General features: G+C 37.7%; 1 protein-coding gene across 2 annotated transcripts in view; it reads right to left on the reverse strand.

The window, feature by feature from the left end:
* The window catches only part of pex5lb (peroxisomal biogenesis factor 5-like b), a 58,001-nt gene that overhangs the window by 3,270 nt on the left and 31,935 nt on the right, over nt 1-22,796 (reverse strand). For both annotated transcript variants that reach the window (XM_073848463.1, XM_073848462.1), the window contains 8 exons: nt 22,604-22,733; nt 22,232-22,322; nt 18,490-18,576; nt 10,841-10,960; nt 7,890-8,033; nt 4,288-4,358; nt 3,913-4,131; nt 1-166 (listed from right to left, as the gene is read on the reverse strand). In XM_073848463.1, coding sequence (XP_073704564.1) covers nt 1-166; nt 3,913-4,131; nt 4,288-4,358; nt 7,890-8,033; nt 10,841-10,960; nt 18,490-18,576; nt 22,232-22,322; nt 22,604-22,733 — 1,028 coding nt within the window. The remainder of the gene's footprint in view (nt 167-3,912; nt 4,132-4,287; nt 4,359-7,889; nt 8,034-10,840; nt 10,961-18,489; nt 18,577-22,231; nt 22,323-22,603; nt 22,734-22,796) is intronic.

Here is a 22,796-nt window from a genome sequence, read left to right on the forward strand (position 1 = left end):
CTCAGGTCGGACAGAAAGTGCAGCATTAAAGGCGTCAACAGCTTTGTCAAACTCTGAGCTGAGGTTGAAGAGCACACCAAGGCCTGTCTGGAGATCAGGGTCCACTCCTTCAGCATTTTGCTGCACTGCTTCCTGATACAGCTCCAACACTTCCACCAGCTGAGAGCTGCATGCACACATAACACCATTAGCAGAACAAAAGCCCAAGTCTAAACTAGGCAGGCATTGCTGTATCTGTGCAGGCAAGACTGCTCAAAGTTATCGACATGTCAGAGCAGTAAAGAAACATTAATGAGAAAATGAAGAGTGCCACTCGCTTGAAAAAGAATTTAATTCGACAATTACACACTGTCTGACAAGTGGGTTTCTTAAATGGGCAAATGCACACAATAACATGTCAAAATGCCCAACTTGCCGAGTGTTCGCACAATCACAGTTGGTTATGCTATATTGTTAAAGGGTTAGTTTCCCCAAAAATGAAAATAAGCCCATTATTTACTCACTCTCCAGGCATCCTAGGTGTATATGACTTCCTTATTTCAGACAAATGCAATCAGTTATATAAAAAATTATTCTGGCACTTCCATGCTTTATAATTGCATGGGCGGGTGTTTCGCTTCAACAGTCCAAAACAAGTCCAATAAAGTGCATCCATTCATAATAAAAAAGTGCCTCACCAACGCCAGGGGGTAATCAATGTGTTTGTGGAAGAAAAATATCCATATTTAAAATGTAATAATCACTTTAATCTAGATTGCGCCAACTGGTTGTACACAGAAGACGTTCCAGGTAGATGACACAGGATGAAAGGTTGCACATGTGCCAGTAAGTCTTGCAAAAAACAATATTTGTTTACAGGAGCAAAGGAAGCAAAGAAAGCACAGTTTTATTACTTAGCAGAGGAAAACCAGTCTCCTCTTGGCTTGATATCAAAATCCTCTGACATTTTTCTTTACAAATCCTAATATTGTACTGCGCGTCCGCATTTGTCACTTCTGAGCAGCGTAAGCTCAAAGCCGATGTCCTATGCCATCTTCCGTGTACGACCAGTTGGCGCAAGCTAGATTAAAGTGATTTTTATATTTTAAATATGGATATTTTTCTTACATAAATGCATTAATTCACTACAGGAGGCCTTTATTATATACAGGAGGCTGTTTTTGTCCTAACTAGCCGTGATGGCGAAACGTGAAATTTCTGTTTTTGATACGGTTTCTATTTCTGCGACATCGTGGCTGGAACAACAACATACAAGCTATGGCAATTACAATCTCAGGTACTGATTATGTGCTTTATTCAGTGTTAAGAGTGTTTAATGTGAGTTTGAATATCTTATTGCGTGACATCATGTACAGTCGTGGCCAAAAGTTTTGAGAATTACATAAATATTGGAAATTGGAAAAGTTGCTGCTTAAGTTTTTATAAAAGCAATTTGCATATACTCCAGAATGCTATGAAGAGTGATCAGATGAATTGCATAGTCCTTCTTTGCCATGAAAATTAACTTAATCCCGAAAAAAAACTTTCCACTGCATTGTTAAGAAGGCTTCAGGGCGTCCAAGAAAGTCCAGCAAGCGCCAGGATCGTCTCCTAAAGAGGATTCAGCTGCGGGATCGGAGTGCCACCAGTGCAGAGCTTGCTCAGGAATGGCAGCAGGCAAGTGTGAACGTATCTGCACGCACAGTGAGGCCAAGACTTTTGGAAGATGGCCTGGTGTCAAGAAGGGCAGCAAAGAAGCCACTTCTCTCCAAAAAAAAACCATCAGGGACAGATTGATCTTCTGCAAAAAGTATGGCGAATGGACTGCTGAGGACTGGGGCAAAGTCATATTCTCCGATGAAGCCTCTTTCCGATTGTTTGGGGCATCTGGAAAAAGGTGAGCGCTACCATCAGTCTTGTGTCATGCCAACAGTAAAGCATCCTGAGACCATTCATGTGTGGGGTTGCTTCTCATCCAAGGGAGTGGGCTCACTCACAATTTTGCCCAAAATCACAGCCATGAATAAAGAATGGTACCAAAACACCCTCCAACAGCAACTTCTTCCAACAATCCAACAACAGTTTGGTGAAGAACAATGCATTTTCCAGCACGATGGAGCACCGTGCCATAAGGCAAAAGTGATAACTAAGTGGCTCGGGGACCAAAACGTTGACATTTTGGGTCCATGGCCTGAAAACTCCTCAGATCTTAAAACTTGTGGTCAATCCTCAAGAGGCGGGTGGACAAACAAAAACCCACTAATTCTGACAAACTCCAAGAAGTGATTATGAAAGAATGGGTTGCTATCAGTCAGGATTTGGCCCAGAAGTTGATTGAGAGCTTGCCCAGTCGAATTGCAGAGGTCCTGAAAAAGAAGGGCCAACACTGCAAATACTGACTCTTTGCATAAATGTCATAAATGTCGATAAAAGCCTTTGAAACGTATGAAGTGCTTGTAATTATATTTCAGTACATCACATAAACAACTGAAACAAAGATCTAAAAGCAGTTGAGCAGCAAACTTTGTGAAAACGAATATTTGTGTCATTCTCAAAACTTTTGGCCACGACTGTATAGCCATACTGAAAGCAACAACAGATAGTTTACCTCAGAACTTGAAAATACATAATTTAAGCAAACATATACGTTAAAACTGCGAACTCAATGCGAGTCAACAAGTGTTTTCCATGACAAAGATGGTATCAGTCACTCAATAGTTTTGATAATCTAAAAAATAATTAATATTTATGATTTAGATTATAAACTCATTGAATGTCAAATTCATTGAATGAATGATGCATTTGTATAGCGCTTTCATTGTGTGTTTACGTACACCCAAAGCGCTTTACAATCATATGGGGGATCTCTCCTCAACCACCACCAGTGTGCAGCATCCACTTGGATGATGCGTCGGCAGCCACAGTACAACGGCGCCAGTGCGCTCACCACACACCAGCTACAGGTGGAGAGGAGAGAGGGATATAGCCAATTTAATGAAAGGGGATTATTAGGAGGCCATGATTGACTAGGGCCAGTGGAGGGAATTTGGCCAGGACACCACGGTTACACTCCTACTCTTTACGAGAAGTGCCATGGGATTTTTTGTGACCACAGAGAGTCAGGACCTCGGTTTAACGTCTCATCCGAAGAACGGTGCTTTTTACCATATAGTGTCCCCATCACTATAATGGGGCATTAGGACCCACCCCCTGCTGGCCTCACTAACACCTCTTCCAACAGCAACCTATTTTCCCAGGAGGTCTCCCATCCAGGTACTGACCAGGCTCAGCCCTGCTTAGCTTCAGTGAGCAACCAATCTTGGGCTGCAGGGTGATATGGCTGTGGCCATATCACAATTCATTGGTAGTGCAGTTTTGTACCTGCTGCTATCTGTGTTATTATTGTTAATCAGGCAAAAAAGACTCACTGCTCTAGCCTGAATAACACTTATAGCTTTAATAAGGATAAAAATAAATTCATACAATGATGACTATACAGTGTTTTATTTTAAATGTGATTATTACATTTCTGTAGTATTTCATGCTTGAATACTACTGTTAAACATACTTAATAAAATGTAAAGTACTGTTTATTACATTTGTATCAGTGTTTTAGTGTGACTTTAGTGTGACTGCTTGTCATTTGTATCTTTGTTCTCATCTTACAACTGATTGTTTACTATTTACTTACAATAGTTAGCCTAATATATTTGCTGTATTATTGAAACTGCTAACAAGAATTGTGAAATTTCACATAAAAATTTTGGTAATAACCTTATTTCTAGCAAAAAAAAATTACTGTATTGTGATTTTGGAGATCATTTTCATCCACTACGCCATACTACTCCCACCTTTATTAAAACTCCAAAAAGCAGACCACATACATATGCTTTATATATGCAGTATGAGGACATTGATTTATGTGAATCTTACCATCCGAGAGTGGAGATAGGGGATATGGAAGACCCTCTGCGGCGAGGCAGTGGTGAACCGTCCAGAGGGCTGCGGTCCTGGAGTAGATGTCTGTATCTAGGGTTGTATCTGATCCAGCGGTGGAGAGCCTCACAGGCTTCTGGCTGCTGTCCTGTGTTAGTCAGGCTCACTGCCAGGGCCATCAGGGCCTTCAGATTGTTTGGGTGCAGCTCTAAACATCTATTTGAAGAAAGACAGGCCATGGCAAAAAAAGTAACTGGAGAAGTGAGTTAAGGGTGGGACTACAGTATCTGTTTGTCTAAAAAAATCCTCATACATCATGTAACACATAAGACTTAAATATATGACTTTAAAAAACATTTATTGTCTACTCACCTCTGAAGACAAGCAATGGCTGCCTGCTCATTCTCATTCTCTGCTTGTGTGGTACCCAAAACCTGCCAAGCCTTTGTAAAGGGAAAAAAATACACTATAGGAAACGAATGTCACAAAATTATTAGCGCAAAACAGAAATGAAATGACTTGAACATATATAGCTTGAAGGTCACTATAAAAACAGTGTTCAATTAGTTGGGCTGCCAGTTTTCTAAAACATATTGTTGTTCCCTCTCTTTATGTGCTTGGCCAGTGCATTTAATGGCATGTCACTCTGGGGGCAATGACGGTGGACTTTAATGTGGTTTTGATGCAAGTCAAACAGGACCATATTCATAAGCCATCCCAGAGGTTTACGCCATCTGTCTGGCATCGCCCTGGCCCATAAAGCATGGGAAATTTCATTAAATATTTGATAGTGCTGACTGGGCAATAATGAGATATAGCATGGGATGTGAGGAAGAAAATGGATTTGCACTGGCAATCACATATGCTTGCTTTGGGCAGTAAAAACATTAAGTCATTTACTAATATGTTTTTTTTTTTGTGAGGTGATAAAACATTCTGAATAAACTGGGTGAAAAACAGGAGATGATTCTTATGTAAATTCTAGTGAGATACCTTGATGTCTCCTGATTACAGCAGCATTCAGAGATCTTATAAGGGACTGATTGGGAATGCTCTAAATATAAAATTCTTAAACTTTTACAATAGTTGGTCACCTCAATCATCTTTACATCACTATTCAAATGTTTGGAATTGGTTGTTTTTGAAAGAGGTCTCTTGCTCATCAGCTGCAATTATTTAATAAAAAATACAATGTCTTTAGGCATGGTAAACAGGTTGTTGCTGGGATCCTCTTGCACTCCTCACAGAGCTGCTGGATGTTAGACACAGGGTGCTTCTCCACCTTACACTTGAGGATGCCCCACAGGTGTTTAATAGGGTTCAGGTCTGGAGACATACTTGGCCACCCCATCACCTTCACCTTCAGCTTCACCTTCACCTTGAGCCAAACAAGTTTATCTTATAGTCTCATCAGACCACAGGACATGGTTCCAGTAATTCATGTTCAATAGAGGCTGAACCTCTAACAGCCTTGGCCATCTTTGTGGAGAGCAACAATTCAGAGTTCTTTGCCATGAGATGCCATGTTGAAAAGTGGTCAGTATTAGAGAACTGTACATAAAGCACCTAATTTTAACTGTTTCGGTAAAAATTATTATAATAATATAAAATAATTATTATTATATTATAATTTGTTTGGCTTCTAAATTCACCAGTGTGAGTCTAATTTAGACTGAGACACTATATTACAATTCACCAGCTTTGCACACTGAACCTGTGTTGGAGCTCTTAATTTTGAACTTAGATTAATTTAACTTTAAAATGTACAACATTTTCTTATAGGGGGGCATGCCCCCTGACCCCCCTAGAGGGACTGAGGTTCACCCACCACAGTCTCAAAAAATCCTGTGGGAAACACTTTACATGGACCCTCTTAATGCGATTATAATGAGATTTTGGCATATTGCGATTAAACCTTTCCCCATGTAAACGCAATACTTCGATTATAATAATGCGATTAAGCTCATAATCACAGCAAGCATAATCATATTAACATATGGCGCACGCCGATTTTAATCGAAGTATACCGGCATGTAAACACCTTAATCGCAGTATTGCCGCTTTGACCAGAGTGCGCACGCGCTCCTGACTTACACGAATGACGTGCCACGCACTTGCAGACAGGGACTGCTCTACAAAGGGGCTAGGTTTGTCACAGTATTCTTACACACGCGATATGAACATAATGCAATTCATTGACGGACAATAGGAATAATAGGAATAATGGAAATTCCATGTAAACCGGAGTGAAGAACTTTGCTCTTGACATGTAAACATCATAATGCAATTAAGTCCTTACTCTGATTATTGGAAATAATCGCATCATTCTTGCCCATGTAAACGTAGTCACTGTGTATGTATAGCAAATATTATATCCATAAATTTTGTTCTAATGTCACAAATAATAATCTCATTGTTAACTGGGCTTTAAATGATTCTTTTGTTGTTCCGGTCTGCGTTGTGGCCACATTACCACCTAAGGTGTGCATTATTTTCTAATAATTCAACAGCACATGGACAATTATTCCTTACTTCTTTTTTTTTTTTATATATTTTAAAATGTAATGTAGCCTATTTACGTGATGGCAAAGCTGCATTTTCAGCAGCCATTATTCCAGTCTTCAATGGTACATTTACATGGACAACAATATTCTGATTTTAACGCAATTAAGACAATACTCTGATTAAGAAGCAACCATGTAAACTGATATTTTTGATTAATTTAATCCGACTAAGGTCATTACCGGAGTAAACACAAATCGAATTAAGACAGGTGGAGAATTCCTATTTTAGTCGCATTATGGAAGACATGTACACACCTTAATCACACTATTCCCCTTGTGTAGGACTTTTCGCCACATTTTGCGACAGGATACACACTAATGCTGCGTTCCTAGCAGGTTTTTGAGCTCGTAAATCACGTCTTCAAAGTTCACGGGTGGGAATTCACGGGTTTGACTGCCTTTCCAGTGCACTTTAACGGGTAGAAGTTTGGAAAAACACGGGTAACGGGTTGCCTGGAACGCGGCATAACGCTCTCAGTTGGTCGCACGTGCATATGCTTTGGTTTCATTTTTATTTATTTATTTTTTGCTACAACATGGGATTAATCTGATAAATAGTTTGTCTGTTATCATAATTTATAGTTTTATGGAAACGTAGTTAACATTCAACCCGTTCTTTTTCATTAGTATTATTTGTGATTTATTTTAATTTTGTGAACGGGATTTCCGCTACTGGAATGTCTTAGGATGCTTTTCATAGGTCATAGGGGTCAATTTTTTGAAATTGAGATTTATGCATAATCTAAGAGCTGAAGAAAGAATCTTTCCATTGATGTATCGTACCTATTAAAAAAAAAAAAAAAACTAGAATCTGAGGGTGCAAAAAAATCGCCTTTAAAGTTGTTCAAATGAAGTTCTTAGTGTCAGGATTATGTCTTGTTCTGTTCTGTTCTCCCAGTGTTTTCTCCCCTTATGTTTCATAGTCATTTTGGTTTAGTCCTTGTCTCCCCCTTTTGGTTCATGTTCAGTTGGTTTAGTCTATGCCCTTATTTGTACTTCCCCCTCGTTATCTTGTTATCTCATTTGTTACCACGCCCTTGTCTCAGTGTATTTAAGTCTGTGTTTGCTCACTCCCTTTTGTCCGTCGATGATTGTTACACCAGTTTCCCCCTTTATGCCTGGATTTCTGTTTGTTTTATTTAATAAAGTGTGTTTTTGTTTATACTTCGTTTCCCTGGATTCCATCACCTCTCCATCCGCACACTAACCGTGACACTTAGCATATTGCATATTACTAATCATAAATTAAGTTAAAATTTACAAAATATCTTCATGGAACATGGGCTTTATTTAATATCCTAATGTTTTTTGGCATAAAAGAAAAAGTTTTGGAACACAGCTAATGTGTAAGGAAGGTTAAACACACAAATGCTCAATAAGTAGGCTGTACTGCTTTTGGAGTTTCTTTACCTCTGAGTCCTGAGGGTCTTGTAAGATGGCCGCCTCTAGCAATAGTACAGAACTGTTCAGATCCCCATCCCTGCATTTCTGCAGCCCCTGTTCGAAGGCATTGGTGTAGTCTTTGTAAGGGTTATTGGTATGGAAGTAGTAACCCTGCAAGCAACAGGACCAAAGAACAAGCTTAAAGAAAACAAATCAAAATCATGAGTAAATATCATGATTACTTAAGAGCAGGACCCATAGTAAGCCTTTCATAAATCTAGAGAGGTAGATGGTGGTGTGTTGATAATTAGATCATGCTGAGGTCTTTAATATTGCAGTGGAAAGTGCACTCGAGCTAATCAGAGGCATGGGGAGAAGAAAAGGGCACAGGAACTTACACTTCAAATGATCCACTGCAAAGCCATATGCCCAACATTCACACCATCCAGGGCACTACACAATAAACTAAGACTAAAATGATCGCAACAACAGACCGCCTCCCTCTTGCCACAGGCTCTTTAAAAACAACTATTTAAAATACTAAACATCACATAAAAAACGCAACACTGGGTGTTCAACTCCCACCAAGCCAGTATGCACAAAAATAGTGTGCACAAATGTTATGACTACAGTAATCTGCATGCAGTGCAAAAAGACAACATCCCATCAAAAACTCAAAACACCATAACCCCACAGAAATGCCCTAGCAACTGGAGACTATGGTTGTATCTATAAAACGGCTGTAGCATAGGCAGCACAGTAGTTTTTGGCTATATCTGAACATTCTCTGCCTGTTTGGAAGCACACAATGAGGGAACATAAGAGAGAATTTTAGATGAAAGAGAGCATTATTCAGCATCTGGAGTCTATAACCTTTGAAGTGATAATCTACCACTGTATCAGTTCTGCCATCATAGAAAATGCAATACAGAAGGCAATCATTATGAAATACATTCATGCGGTGGTGTGGAACAGCGTCTTTGATTGGTTAACAATGAATAGAGTGGTTTACATTGGTTAAAGTTGACGATGTAATTTGATGACAGTACTAAACCATACATGTATCATAATATATTTGCAGATATTTAGGAAACATGCTAAGTTCACTTACTAATTTCTCAAAAAAGAATCATACAGCCAGTTATTATACTCTGAAAGGTGCATTCTGTGTTGGAATGTCTGTTTTTGTTTATTTACACCCTTTGACACCCTTGATTACCAGCTGACAGAAGATACCACATATTGCAGCCATGGAAGCCAGCAAACAAACTGGGTCAGAGATAGCAGATTCTACTCAGCCTAATAAGCCTCGGCATTTATTTTAAAAAGCTCTATTTATTATAAAAACCTTTGACCGGATATCAAAAGCTCCGCCTGCACGTTGACAGGATTGGTTAAATGTTTGTGACATATGAAACATTGGAAGTTCCAAGTGGTTTTGCATTTTTGAGGCTTTCAGTGTCTTTGGGACACCGCAGTTTTAAAAAGAAAATATTCTTCAATGGTGTTGACTGATAAATTTGCATATGGTTTGTCATTAGGCATATTAAAAAAAACTTATTTATCACCACAGGGGATGTTTAAAGTTAGAACATATAGCATCCTCTATAGTGATAAATCAGGTTTTTATACATTGTGTTACATAATGTTTTTTTTTATGTTTATGTTAAGTTTATGTTCATCAAGTCAAAGACTCTTATGATGTAAAATAACATTTTTCTATTTTAACATACATTAAATCTAATTTATTCCTGTGGTCAAAGTTGAATATCCAGCATCATTACTCAAATATTGAGTGTCACATGATCCTTTAGAAATCATTCTAATATGCTGATTTATTAGCAACACTGTACTCCTTAATATTTTTTGGAATATATTTTGAATAAATGCTGTTCCTTTTAACTTTTTATTCATCAAAGAATCCTGAAAAAAGTATCACAAGTTCCAAAAAAAAAAGAAGGACCATGTGACACTTAAAGAAGTAGTTCACTTCTAGAACAAAAATTTACTTGTCATTCAAAATGTTCATGCCTTTCTTTCTTCAGTTGTAAAGAAGTTTTTTGAGGAAAACATTTAAGGATTTCTCTCCATATTGTGGATTTCTATGGTGCCCCCGAGTTTGAACTTCCAAAATGCAGTTCAAATGCAGCTTCAAGGGGCTCTAATAGGTCCCAGAACCAGGAAGAAGGGTCTTATCTAGCGAAACTATAGGTTATTTAAAAAAAAAAAAAGTTATACACTTATATACTTAAGTTATATACTTAACCTCAAACGCTTGTCTTGTCTAGCTCTGCTTGAACTCTGTGTATTCCGGTTCATGACAGTTAGGGTATGTCAAAAAACTCCCATCTCATTTTCTCCTCCATCTTCAAAATCGTCCTACATCACTGCAGAAGTACCAACCCAGTGTTTACAAAATGAACATGCAGGTCAAATGTGCTTTACAAAAAAAGATAAAACAGCGATGTACGACTATTTTGAAGAGTTCACTCAGAGCTAGACAAGACGAGCAGTTGAGGTTAAAAAGTTTATTAAAAAAAGTTAAGTTCAAACTCGGGGGCAACATAGAAGTCCATTATATGAAGAGAAATCCTGAAATGTTTTCCTCAAAAAACTATTTCTTTACCACTGAAGAAAGAAAGACATGAACATCTTAGATGAAAAGGGGGTGAGTACATTATCTGCACATGTTTTTGTGGAAGTGAACTACTCCTTTAAGACTGATGAGTAATAGCTGATGAAAATTTTGCTTTGCATCACAGGAATAAATTATATTTGAAAGTATATTAAAATAGAAACTATTATTTTATAATGCAATAACATTTTGCAATATTACTTTTTTACTGTATTTTTGACTTGTGTGTATATAATAATAATAATAACAATGTATTTTTATCCTGGGACCCTCTCGAAAATAGCTAGGGAGCCCATTCCTGTGACAGAGACCACTGCAGAGCATTCTGATTGGTTGAGAATACCTTCTCAGTAGGCGAAAAGTTGAGTGGAACCAAGCCTTCACTGTCAGCATCCTCCAACCAGTTCCTCCGTGCAAGCTCCTCCCACTCTGCCTGCATTTTATCCCAGAACTCAGTGTCTGACTGTGGGAGACAGTTAAACACCCCTTTAGGACACAGCCAATATTGGAAATTCATATAAAGTGTGACCTTGTAGAGCATTACAGAGAGATGTAATTTGGCATCTATAAAATGCTGCTTTAACAATAACTTACAGTGGCTTGCAAAAGTATTCAGCCCCCTTGAACTTTTCCACATTTTGTCACATTACAGCCACAAACATGAATCAATTTTATTGGAATTCCACGTGAAAGACCAATACAAAGTGGTATACACGTGAGAAGTGGAACGAAAATCATACATGATTCCAGACATTTTTTACAAATAAAGAACTGAAAAGTGGGGTGTGCGTAATTATTCAGCCCCCTTTGGTCTGAGTGCAGTCAGTTGCCCATAGACATTGCCTGATGAGTGCTAATGACTAAATAGAGTGCACCTGTGTGTAATCTAATGTCAGTAGAAATACAGCTGCCCTGTGATGGCCTCAGAGGTTGTCTAAGAGAATATTGGGAGCAACAACACCATGAAGTCCAAAAGAACACACCAGACAGGTCAGGGATAAAGTTATTGAGAAATTTAAAGCAGGCTTAGGCTACAAAAAGATTTCCCAAGCCTTGAACATCCCACGGAGCACTGTTCAAGCGATCATTCAGAAATGGAAGGAGTATGGCACAACTGTAAACCTACCAAGACAAGGCCGTCCACCTAAACTCACAGGACGAACAAGGAGAGCGCTGATCAGAAATGCAGCCAAGAGGCCCATGGTGACTCTGGACGAGCTGCAGAGATCTACAGCTCAGGTGGGGGAATCTGTCCATAGGACAACTATTAGTCGTGCACTGCACAAAGTTGGCCTTTATGGAAGAGTGGCAAGAAGAAAGCCATTGTTAAAAGAAAACCATAAGAAGTCCCGTTTGCAGCTTGCCACAAGCCATGTGGGGGACACAGCAAACATGTAGAAGAAGGTGCTCTGGTCAGATGAGACCAAAATGGAACTTTTTGGCCAAAATGCAAAACGCTATGTGTGGCGGAAAACTAACACTGCACATCACTCTGAACACACCATCCCCACTGTCAAATATGGTGGTGGCAGCATCATGCTCTGGGGGTGCTTCTCTTCAGCAGGGACAGGGAAGCTGGTCAGAGTTGATGGGAAGATGGATGGAGCCAAATACAGGGAAATCTTGGAAGAAAACCTCATGGAGTCTGCAAAAGACTTGAGACAGGGGTGGAGGTTCACCTTCCAGCAGGACAACGACACTAAACATAAAGCCAGGGCAACAATGGAATGGTTTAAAACAAAACATATCCATGTGTTAGAATGGCCCAGTCAAAGTCCAGATCTAAATCCAATCGAGAATCTGTGGCAAGATCTGAAAACTGCTGTTCACAAACACTGTCCATCTAATCTGACTGAGCTGGAGCTGTTTTGCAAAGAAGAATGGGCAAGAATTTCAGTCTCTAGATGTGCAAAGCTAGTAGAGTCATACCCTAAAAGACTGGCAGCTGTAATTGCAGCAAAAGGTGGTTCTACAAAGTATTGACTCGGGGGCTGAATAATTACGCACACCCCACTTTTCAGTTCTTTATTTGTAAAAAATGGTTGGAATCATGTATGATTTTTGTTCCACTTCTCACGTGTACACCACTTTGTATTGGTCTTTCACGTGGAATTCCAATAAAATTGATTCATGTTTGTGGCTGTAATGTGACAAAATGTGGAAAAGTTCAAGGGGGCCGAATACTTTTGCAAGCCACTGTATTTCAACAGGGAATAAGTGTTTTTCAATATTAATTGTTTCACTTAGGACCAGCCAGACTCACAATCGTGCTCCAGTTTTATGAGGACATATTGTTTTAGCTATAAAAGCTGTAAAGTTATTTGAAGCAGCAAGGTCAAAAGGTCAACATATTAATGTTTATAGATTCACCAGAATATAACCTGCAAGAAGCTTGTTTATGATCGGATTACAGACCAATCTCTCAGGTTTCATACAGTACCCATTTCCTATCTATCAGAGAAGTCAGCAGAAGCACCACAAAATGTATGCATGTTTATATTTATACACAGTTTTATGGATGTATGATCATTCAGGGCAGATTCCAGTTACAGTCTATCATGAAATGCAAAACCCTAAAGGAAAGTATTATCTTAAATCAATCAGATTATGTGTGTGCATGTGTGCATTGTTACTTGAGTTACACTTTATTTTAAGGCGTCTTTATATGTGTCTTTTTATGTGTAATTATACATTTAAGTATTGAGTAATATTAATTAACTTCATGTACTTACTATATGGTTAGGATTAAGGTTTGGCTTAGCGTACTTGTGTGTAATTATGCATAATTAATTGTTATTTTAATAGTAAGTACATGTAACAATGACACCTTAAAATAAAGTGTTACCTGTTTTGAAAAACACACACAGATACAGATACTTGTATATAAATTTGAGAGAGAGACCTCTTAACATTTTCAAACACCTTCGAAAAATAGAGAAAAAAGTAATGACCTTAGTGACAACATGTAGATCACATAATTTACATTACAATATTTTCCATAGCACTATGTACTAACATTTCCCATGTATCACACAGTAAAGGTGAATATTCAATTAATTGGCCAGAATAAGTTGGTTACATGACACAGAATTCTGATTATTTCTGGCTTATGCCACAATCACTGTCAGTCTTAGCTCATTTATGTTTTCTCAAGGGCTTCTGATCATGACAAAGGTAAAAATCAGCATCACCTTTATAAGTTAGGGCATTTATTTTATCTGGCAAACACAGCAAATGACCCTGTGAAATTCATTCAGCCCCTAACACTTGTGCATGGTTTGCTAGTGTGTGTTCAGTGTTCCACATAGCATTCTTTGTTTGCTTACTCTGGCTCCCTTAAGAGTATTGCTTGAATAACCCAGTTCTTAAAGCACCACTGACTGAAATATCTTGGCGTTTTTATTTTGCTTGGCAGCTCAAGTTAATCTTGCAACACACAAACAATTGCTTAGGCTTCAACAGTCCTCCTAGAGCTGATTCACTGAGTGTTTGCATTAAGAGGAAATGAGGGGAGAGTGCTGTATCTGTGATGAAAGTACCCACTGGATGGGCCAATTAATCACAGAAAATCCTGCACAGCACACGATCACGTACAACAAACAGTCACATTCACACTCATCTTTTCCGTTTGCATGATTGAATGTCTCTCTTATCAGTCCAATAGAATGGATGATCAATCTTTTCCTAGATTGCCTACGGTTCCCTCAAGCAGTTCTGTCACCATGACGAAGAGGTGCCATGCAGATGCAATGCCGCAAGGGTTCTCCAGAGTCATTCATCTGTACTCAAATAATCACCAACTAGCACAGAAAATCTGCACACTGGCTTTATAGTTTCAACAACTGTTTTATTATTAAATGTTTTTATTTTTGCTTTAGTTTATGATGAACACCAGGAATAATCTTTGTAGCAATTAATCAAGAAGAATTTTGTGATTTAGCAGACGCTTTCATCCAAAGCAATTTACAAATGAGGACAATAGAAGCAATCAAAACCAAAAAAAAGTGCTATGACAAGTCTCAGTTAGCCTAACGCAGTACACATAGCAATTTTTTATAATAAATAAAACAAGAAAATTACAATAAGATAGAAAAAGAATAGGGAACACTAGTGTCGAGTTTCTTTTTTTATAAAAAAGAAACAAATAGACAAAATTGAATTAGAATATGGAGTGCTAGAGTTAGAGGGCAAATGTAAGTATATTTGAGTCTTTGATAAAGGAAAAGAAAAATCTTATTTAAAACAAAAGCCAAGCCCACCATCATGTTGGTGGTTTTGAAATACTTACTGAAATACTGTACCGTTTTTAAGAAAAGGCTAAATTAAGTGACTATGAATGTTATGTGAAATAAAAAAGCAATATACTGGGTAACTGTCATGGATTCACCCTGTTCACCCTTAACTTTTTCACCATCACTCTGCCACAGACTAATCATACTGTCACTCAACACTCAGCCTCATCTAGGACACTCATGGTCTGAACTACAGTGCCTTGTGAAAGAATTCATTCCCCTTCATTTTTTCACGTTTTGTTGTGTTGCAGCCTTATGTTAAAATGATTTAAATTACTTCTTTTCCACATCAATCTAAACTCCATACACCGTAATGACAAAACACAAAACAGGTTTGTAACAACTTTGGAAATGTATCAGAAATAAAAAGCTGAAATGATTTCATTGCATAAGTATTCATACCCTTTTCTGGGACACTGATCTCAGGAATATTCATATTGCTTGTAGATGTTACTATACGTTAAATGGAGTTAAACTCATGTGGTAAACTCATTTGAATGAGTATGTTTTGGAAAGGCACACACCGCTCAATAAAAGGTCTAACAGCTGAAAATGCATATCAAACTAAAAACCTTGACCCTGAGGTCCATTAATTGCTTAGAGGGCCAATCTAAGCAATTGATGGAGAAGGGCCTTGGTTATACTGGTGACCAAGAAGCTGATGGTCACTCTAGTTGAGCTCCACAATTATATATACAGATGGGAGCAACCTACAGAAGGACAAACATCACTGCAACACTCCACTGATCTGGACTTTATGGCGGTGTGGCCAAAATCAATCCTCTCCTCAGTGAAGACACTGAAAACCCACTTGGAATTTGCAACAAAGCACCTAAAGAACTCTCAGATTGTGAGAAACAAGATTCTCTGGTCTGATGAACCTCAATTCCAAGCATCATGTATGGAGGAAACCAGGCACTGCTCATCACCTGCAGAGTACCATCCCAAAAGTAAAGTGTGCTTATATCAGCCTCATGTTGTGGGGCTTTTTTTCAGCATCAAAGAAGAAGGAAAACTTAAAGGGATGGTTCGGAGTAGAATTGACTTCATTGCTATGCACTCCGAAGCCCATCTAAATACCCCATCCAAAGTTTTTTTTGCCTTAGTCAAACATTTATGGAGATATTAGAGTTTTTCGAATTGCTTGTTACAGGAGTGAATGGTACATGTGATGTATCTCGTAAATTGCACCACTAAACGTGCAAGTAATCTTACCAAACTTGTACAGTAGTGTAAATAGGTTATGTACTCACAAAACGCTGCATCAGAACATTTGTAAGTCCGCCATGAGTGTTTTAAAAACACGTTTTACCCGAGAACTACTAGTCTCAGAAACTACAAGTCGACGTCACTTCCCTGGTTTGAAAAAAGCATGTAAAAGTCCTCCTACTACATCTGTGTGCATGTCAACTTGTAGGAGGACTTTTACGTGCTTTTTTCAAACCAGGGAAGTGACGTCGACGTGTCGCCATTTGTAGTTTTTGAGACTAGTAGGGATTGGCTAAAACGTGTTTTTAAAACACTCATGGTGGACTTACAAATGTTCTGATGCAGCGTTTTGTGAGTACATAACATATTTACACTACTGTACAAGTTTGGTAAGATTACTTGCACGTTTAGTGGTGCAATTTACGAGATACACCACATGTACCATTCACTCCTGTAACAAGCAATTCGAAAAACTCTAATATCTCCATAAATGTTTGACTAAGGTAAAAAAAACTTTGGATGGGGTATTTACATGGGCTTCGGAGTGCATAGCAATGAAGTCAATTCTACTCCGAACCATCCCTTTAATGCACTAAAAAACTGAGCTAGCCTTAATTAAAGCATTCAGAACCTCAGAATGGGCAGAAGGTTTACCTTCCAACAAGACAATGACCCTAAGCACACAGCAAGAGTGGCTTATAGACAACTCTGTGAATGTCCTCGAGTGGCCCTGAATCAAACATTTCTGAAGGAACCTGACAATGTCTGCCAGCTCCCATCCAAGCTGACAGAGCTTTGAGAGATGAAGAGGTGAGGAAAAGAATAGCAGATAATTGCCAAATGCAGATGTACAAAACTTGTCACATCATACCCAAAAAGACTTGAGGCTGGAAAGGTGCTTCAACTAAATACTGAGTTAAGGGTATGAATACTTATGCACTGTACTGTTTTTTTTTTTTAATAAATTTGTCACAAATCTGTTTTGTGCTTTGTCATTATGATGTATGGAGTGTAGATTGATGTGGAAAAAAGTAATTTAAAGCAGTTCAGGCTGCAACATAAAACATGAAAAAAGGAGGGGCATGAATACTTTTGCAAGGTACTGTATGTATGTACTACACAACAGACTCATCTCTACCAAATTCTTTAGATTATTCCTGTATAATCTCTAGATAACTTGTGTCCGTGTTACCCTCGTCATCTCATCTACCTCATCTTCCCACTCCTATGTCCTCGTCAGCACATCTGAGTATCGTGTTTGTGTTTTCACCATGTTCTGACTGTTCTGTTCTATTCTGTTCTCGCGCCATTTGTGTTGAATAAACCCTGCACTTGATTTCACTGCCTGTCTCTCAAGTTCATTTAGGTACACTAACATTTTCTTTACACCTGAGATACTTGTGATTGTATGTACACATCTTATATTTACTTTTTTAAAAATAGACTTTAAGATGACATTTTTTTAAATGTAAATGTTTTTTTAAGTATCATAAATTATTCATTTATAAATATAACTTATAAAATGAAGACAATTATTGACCTTGACACAGTCAAAAAAGTCTGCAGACGTGTCCTCTATAGTTTTAATTTTTTGCATATGTTCGAGACATAGCCTTGTGGGCAGTGACACATATGGTGCAGCTGTGCCTCAGGTGACCCAGGTTTAGCAAGAAATCCTTTCTGGATCCTGTTCCTCTCTCCTCTTTCATTATTTACCATCAACTTCATTACGCTATCTGGCAAAAGCTGCAAAAATATAACTTAAAGATGTTCAAATAGGAATAAGCGGTAAAGCAGTTTTGCTAAAACACCTTTTTTATACAAAATAATAATAAATGAATATGTAAAATGCTTTTTTTTTCTTGATAGAGAATTTAATTCTTATAATAAAGCTTTTTTCTTAAAAAAAGTAAGATTTTTTTTTTTTTCATTTATAATTTTAAACATTGAGAGTGTGCTATAAAAGTTACAGTAGTTTTAAACAAGGAAAGCAGAACACTTCAGACAATTAGAATCACAATATTGATTGGATCTTAGTGTCACTGTTTAATATAGCTACAGCACAGAAGTTCTGGCCTTTTTACTGGTTTCTTTACTGAGCACATCACTTTAAAATGGATGTCTTGTGAATATTACTGCCCAATAAGCATCTCTGGATGGAAGACTAAAGAGGTAAGAGCTGACATCATCACAAAGCAGTCTCTTTGAGATGTCACTTGTGTTGATGCTGCACTCTTCCGCTAAAAATACACCAATTATGCAGTCTTAACTTACAGGGTGAGACTGACCTTACAGAATGCAAGAAACTGCAATTCCCAGGTGGCCAGATACATTGTGAATAAGCCCTGAGGAATGAAAATTTTTGTGGTAGCAGAGAAAACTTTTTCCAAACTTTTCAAATGAATAAGTACCTGTGATTTTCTTGTGTTAGCATGTGTGTGTGTGTGTGTGTGTGTGTGTGTGTGTGTGTATTGTAGGAGCTCTGTCTCACCTCCACTGCAGCCTTGGCTCGAACAAACTCCTCCTCTAATGAGTGCTGTCTCCCCAGTAAAGTACCACCCAGGTGGGGCCTCTGCCGCTGCGCACACAGATGGTCACACACATGCAGACAAGGTCAACCAGCAGTCACTTTGTAACACTGTCTTTGACCTCAGATCATGCTGAATAAGCAACCTTAAACTTATGACCAATAATAATTTTTTAGTATACAGTGGCCCCAAAAAAGTATTTGGACACTTAAGCCACACAAAAAAATGCATGGAATGATTAACTATCAAACCAGGAGGCATCTGCAAATGAAAGATGCTAGACCTTTTTGTAAGAACTAATATGTAAAAAAATTGAATTGCCATATTGCGATTTACATTTATCTGAATTCATTGTGATTTTTCCTCTCAAGTTTACACAGAGTAACCACAAAAGATAGTAATCAGTGTTAAAGTTCACTTCCAAACAAACATTTACAGATAATTTACTCACCCACTTGTCATCCAAGATATTCACGTCTTTATTTATTCAGTTGTAAAGACAAGATGAGCATTTGAGGTTAAAATGTATGTAAATTATTTTTTGGGGGGGAAAATAACCAAATGTTTCGCTAGATAAGACACTTCTACCTCGGCTGGGATCGTTTAGAGCCCCCTTGAAGCTGCATTTAAACTGCATTTTGGAAGTTCAAAATCGGGGGCACCATAGAAGTCCACTATATGGAGAAAAATCCATAAATGTTTTCCTCAAAAAACATAATTTCTTTACGACTGAAGCAAGAAAGACATGAACATCTTGGATGACAAGGGGGTTAGCAAATTACCTGTAAATTTTTGTTCTGGAAGTGAACTTCTCCTTTAAGCATGTAATAAGTTATAATTACTAGTTACTTCTCACAAATACTAAATGAGTTAGTAACTGAGTTACATAGTTAAAAGTAACTAATTACCAGGAAAGTAACTATTGTGTTACATTTTTTTAAATGTTCAAATATATCAAATAACTTGGATGCCCCCAATATTAAAAATGTTGAATTGTACACTAATCTACACTGTTTTAATGTAAATTTCAGGGGCTAAATATGACGTTATTGGGGTCGCTTCAACTTGGGGACATCAAAAACATCCCACGGCAACACTGTTAACCCTGTGGTGTCGAAGACCGCACAGGTCCGTCTCGTTTTTTCTTGATGACTGCAAAAATAACTAAAAATAGTAATTTTTGATCGTACAGATAAGAATAAGGTATCGTTTGGAACTGCAAAGGGTCTACTTTTGTTTGTGTATAATCATAATAACAACAAAACAATGTGCTTTTGTAAAATAAATTAAATAAACAGGGTGCACTCTCTGTCTCCTTCACCACTTCACAGACACGTAAATAAAACAACCTGAATCTCAGCGAATACTTGTCTTACAGACATGAGAAATATAGGGGAGAGTGGGGACAGTTGCAACATGTGGCAGTTGCAACATTGCTTATTTCTTCAAGCAGGAATAAGATACAGTGATAATATTCATACTGCACATGCTTTATTGGCCCCTTATACTTCCTGGAAGAAATCAGTCACATGTGATCATTCCTTCTACCCAAAATCATTTTCTTGGTAAAAAAAAGTAATTTTCTTTAAAGATTAGATTTTTGGTCATAGTGTTTGTGTGACGAATTGTAAAAACATAACATTTTAATCTGTGCGTTCTTAGTTTCTAATAGGCATAGCTAGCGTGTGCCAATGATATGTTGTCAAGCTAATACACCAATTTTTATCATGGCTATCCCTGTAGGGACAGTTGCAACACACTGTTGCAACCATCCCAACATGCTGTCCCTTACCACAATATTGATTTAAAAGCTTGCCATAACATTACATAATTGTAATTTTATAATGATAATACTAATGAACCCCTTTAATAGTTAGTTATCTCTCCTTTTTTTAAGTGAATAGGTAAAAAAATCTACTTGTTACTTAAAGTTTTTAATTTACTATTCTTTGCTTTTTTACAGCCAATTTACCTTATTGAAAAACGTGACTGTGAACAAATAAAATAAAGAAATTACAAAATTATATTTAAGAATGATTTCATTACATTTTATTGAATGTTGCAACTGTCCCCTATTGTGGGGACAGTTGCAACATTCACTTTGTCTGTTTAAGTGTACGTATATTATAATATGTACGCAAGTTGCAGCAATATGGGTGAGTAGCTGACAGATGCGGCTTTATTGTATTAAAATTTCGGCTTTCTAATACAAACAGTCTCTGAGAAACTAAAGGAAATGCAAAAAGTGTTGCAACCGTCCCCACTCTCCCCTATGTATAGAAAGCTTGAAATGTCTACTTTTAAATGATGCTCCAGTTTGTCTAAACTCATCTCTGTGCGGCTCTGCTTTTCAAATTTTATACATCCACGTGAGATGTGCGGACATGTAGGTAAATGCCCACATCACCCCTGTAAACAAACATGAACATTCATCAAGTTCATCTCAGCTACTTTTCATTTCTGGAAGAAGACGTACTGAGAGGAATAAGCCATAATTCACCGGATTTTTTGGTGAGTAGCCTTAGATTACTAGTATCTGTTGCTATTGTGTTATTAAACAAAAAAAAACGTGGACTTGGCAACACTGGAACACACACACTACTCTGCCTCTGGTTGGCAAACTATGGAAATTTACTCTACCTAAGTCAATTACCATCAGTTATGTGGTTGTCTCCAACACAGACACACACACCAGAGGAAAAAAAAAAACTTGCTGGTCCTATGGCTGAGAGAGAGATTATAAAAACCACTTCAGTGAGCTCAATTATAGAAACACTGCATTTTATAAGTAACGGTAACAGCGTTGTAATGGAGGAAACAGTAATTAATTTGATTACTCGTCATTACTGAGAAAAGTAATGCCGTTAGTAACGTTTATTTATAACCGTTATTCCCATCACTGATATTTACTAAAGGTTGGGTAACTTTAGCCTGCCCAAATAAAATATGTCATGCTCAATGGTTTATGTTTTTAATACATTTAATACCCTGAATAACAAATTCTAAAATATCAAAATAAAAAAATATTACAATATTTAGAAAAAAAAATAATCTTTTTTTCATATACTGCTCCACCAATGTTATGGAATACCGCAAACAAAGTAGCTCTGAAATTGTGTTGTGAAATACGTGTACTGTTTGAAAAGTATATAATATTCAAATACTTTTTAACTTTGAGCAGTTAATCTAAAGTTTTATCATGTAGAGCCTAACAAATGTCTTTTTTGGTCAACTGAATACTTTCTGGGGTCACTGTATATTGTTCCTGTACTCTTAACAACTTAAAGTTGGGTCTTCCACAAAGAGAAATCAATACAAAAAAATCTGACAAAAACATATATTTTTGATGCACACTCGGTACTTGATTGTAAAAATCCTGTATTTCAAACAACGAATATATATCTATTACCATTAACTGCACCCTAGAAACATGGAAGGCTTTTAATAGTAGCATTCTGTACCTGTCACATACAAAGATGTATGTGCATTTCCTCAGGTACCTCAGCTTACTATTTGGATTTTAGTACCTCCAGTATTTGATTTTTTTTAATGGAAAAATTTTGTCCCCAGAAGGCCTTAGAGAGAATGGCTTGTACCATTTTAAGTGCACACAGGAACAATTTTCTGAGTGTGAGGGGAGATGATGATCAATACTGAATGCTGCTGCAGTCTTTTACATGAGATCAAAGTATCATTAGTGTATACCTGAGGGGCCGGCCCAGGGTCTGACTCTGTGCTAATGCTGAGCTCCAGGGCACTATGCCTGTTAGACAAATCTGTTTTAAAGTCTGCAGACCTGAAAAGGAATAATGTGAATAGTAATATTATTGCTTGCAAAAATGACAATGATGCAGAGGCAACTGTGATTTTGAGGAACAGAATGCAAAAATTCAACATGCTTTGTTTTGGTTTTACCCCAATATTAGTTAATAAAGCAGCATAAAGTCTATCTTTATGGTTCTAGAAGAGTTAAGCACACCTTGTGGCTACATTAAACAGTAAAGATGAAAACATATGATATTGTATCATGCCTAGTTAGGACACCATATGCACAATGAGGTGGAAACCAGACCGTACCACAGAAGCTCACTAGATGAATGGTTTGAGGTGCACCTGTTCCTCTCATTTCTCCACTTCCGCCCTCCATTCAAGGCACTGTCTGGGTGAAGGTTCACCTCCTCCCATTTCTCCAAGGGTGAGCTGCTCACTGGAGACAGGACAGTTAGTATGAAGTGAGAAAGGAAATAAAACTGACAGGCTGTCATAAACT

Source organism: Garra rufa, chromosome 10 (assembly GCF_049309525.1).
Source record: "Garra rufa chromosome 10, GarRuf1.0, whole genome shotgun sequence".
NCBI classification, from domain to species: Eukaryota; Metazoa; Chordata; class Actinopteri; order Cypriniformes; family Cyprinidae; genus Garra; species Garra rufa.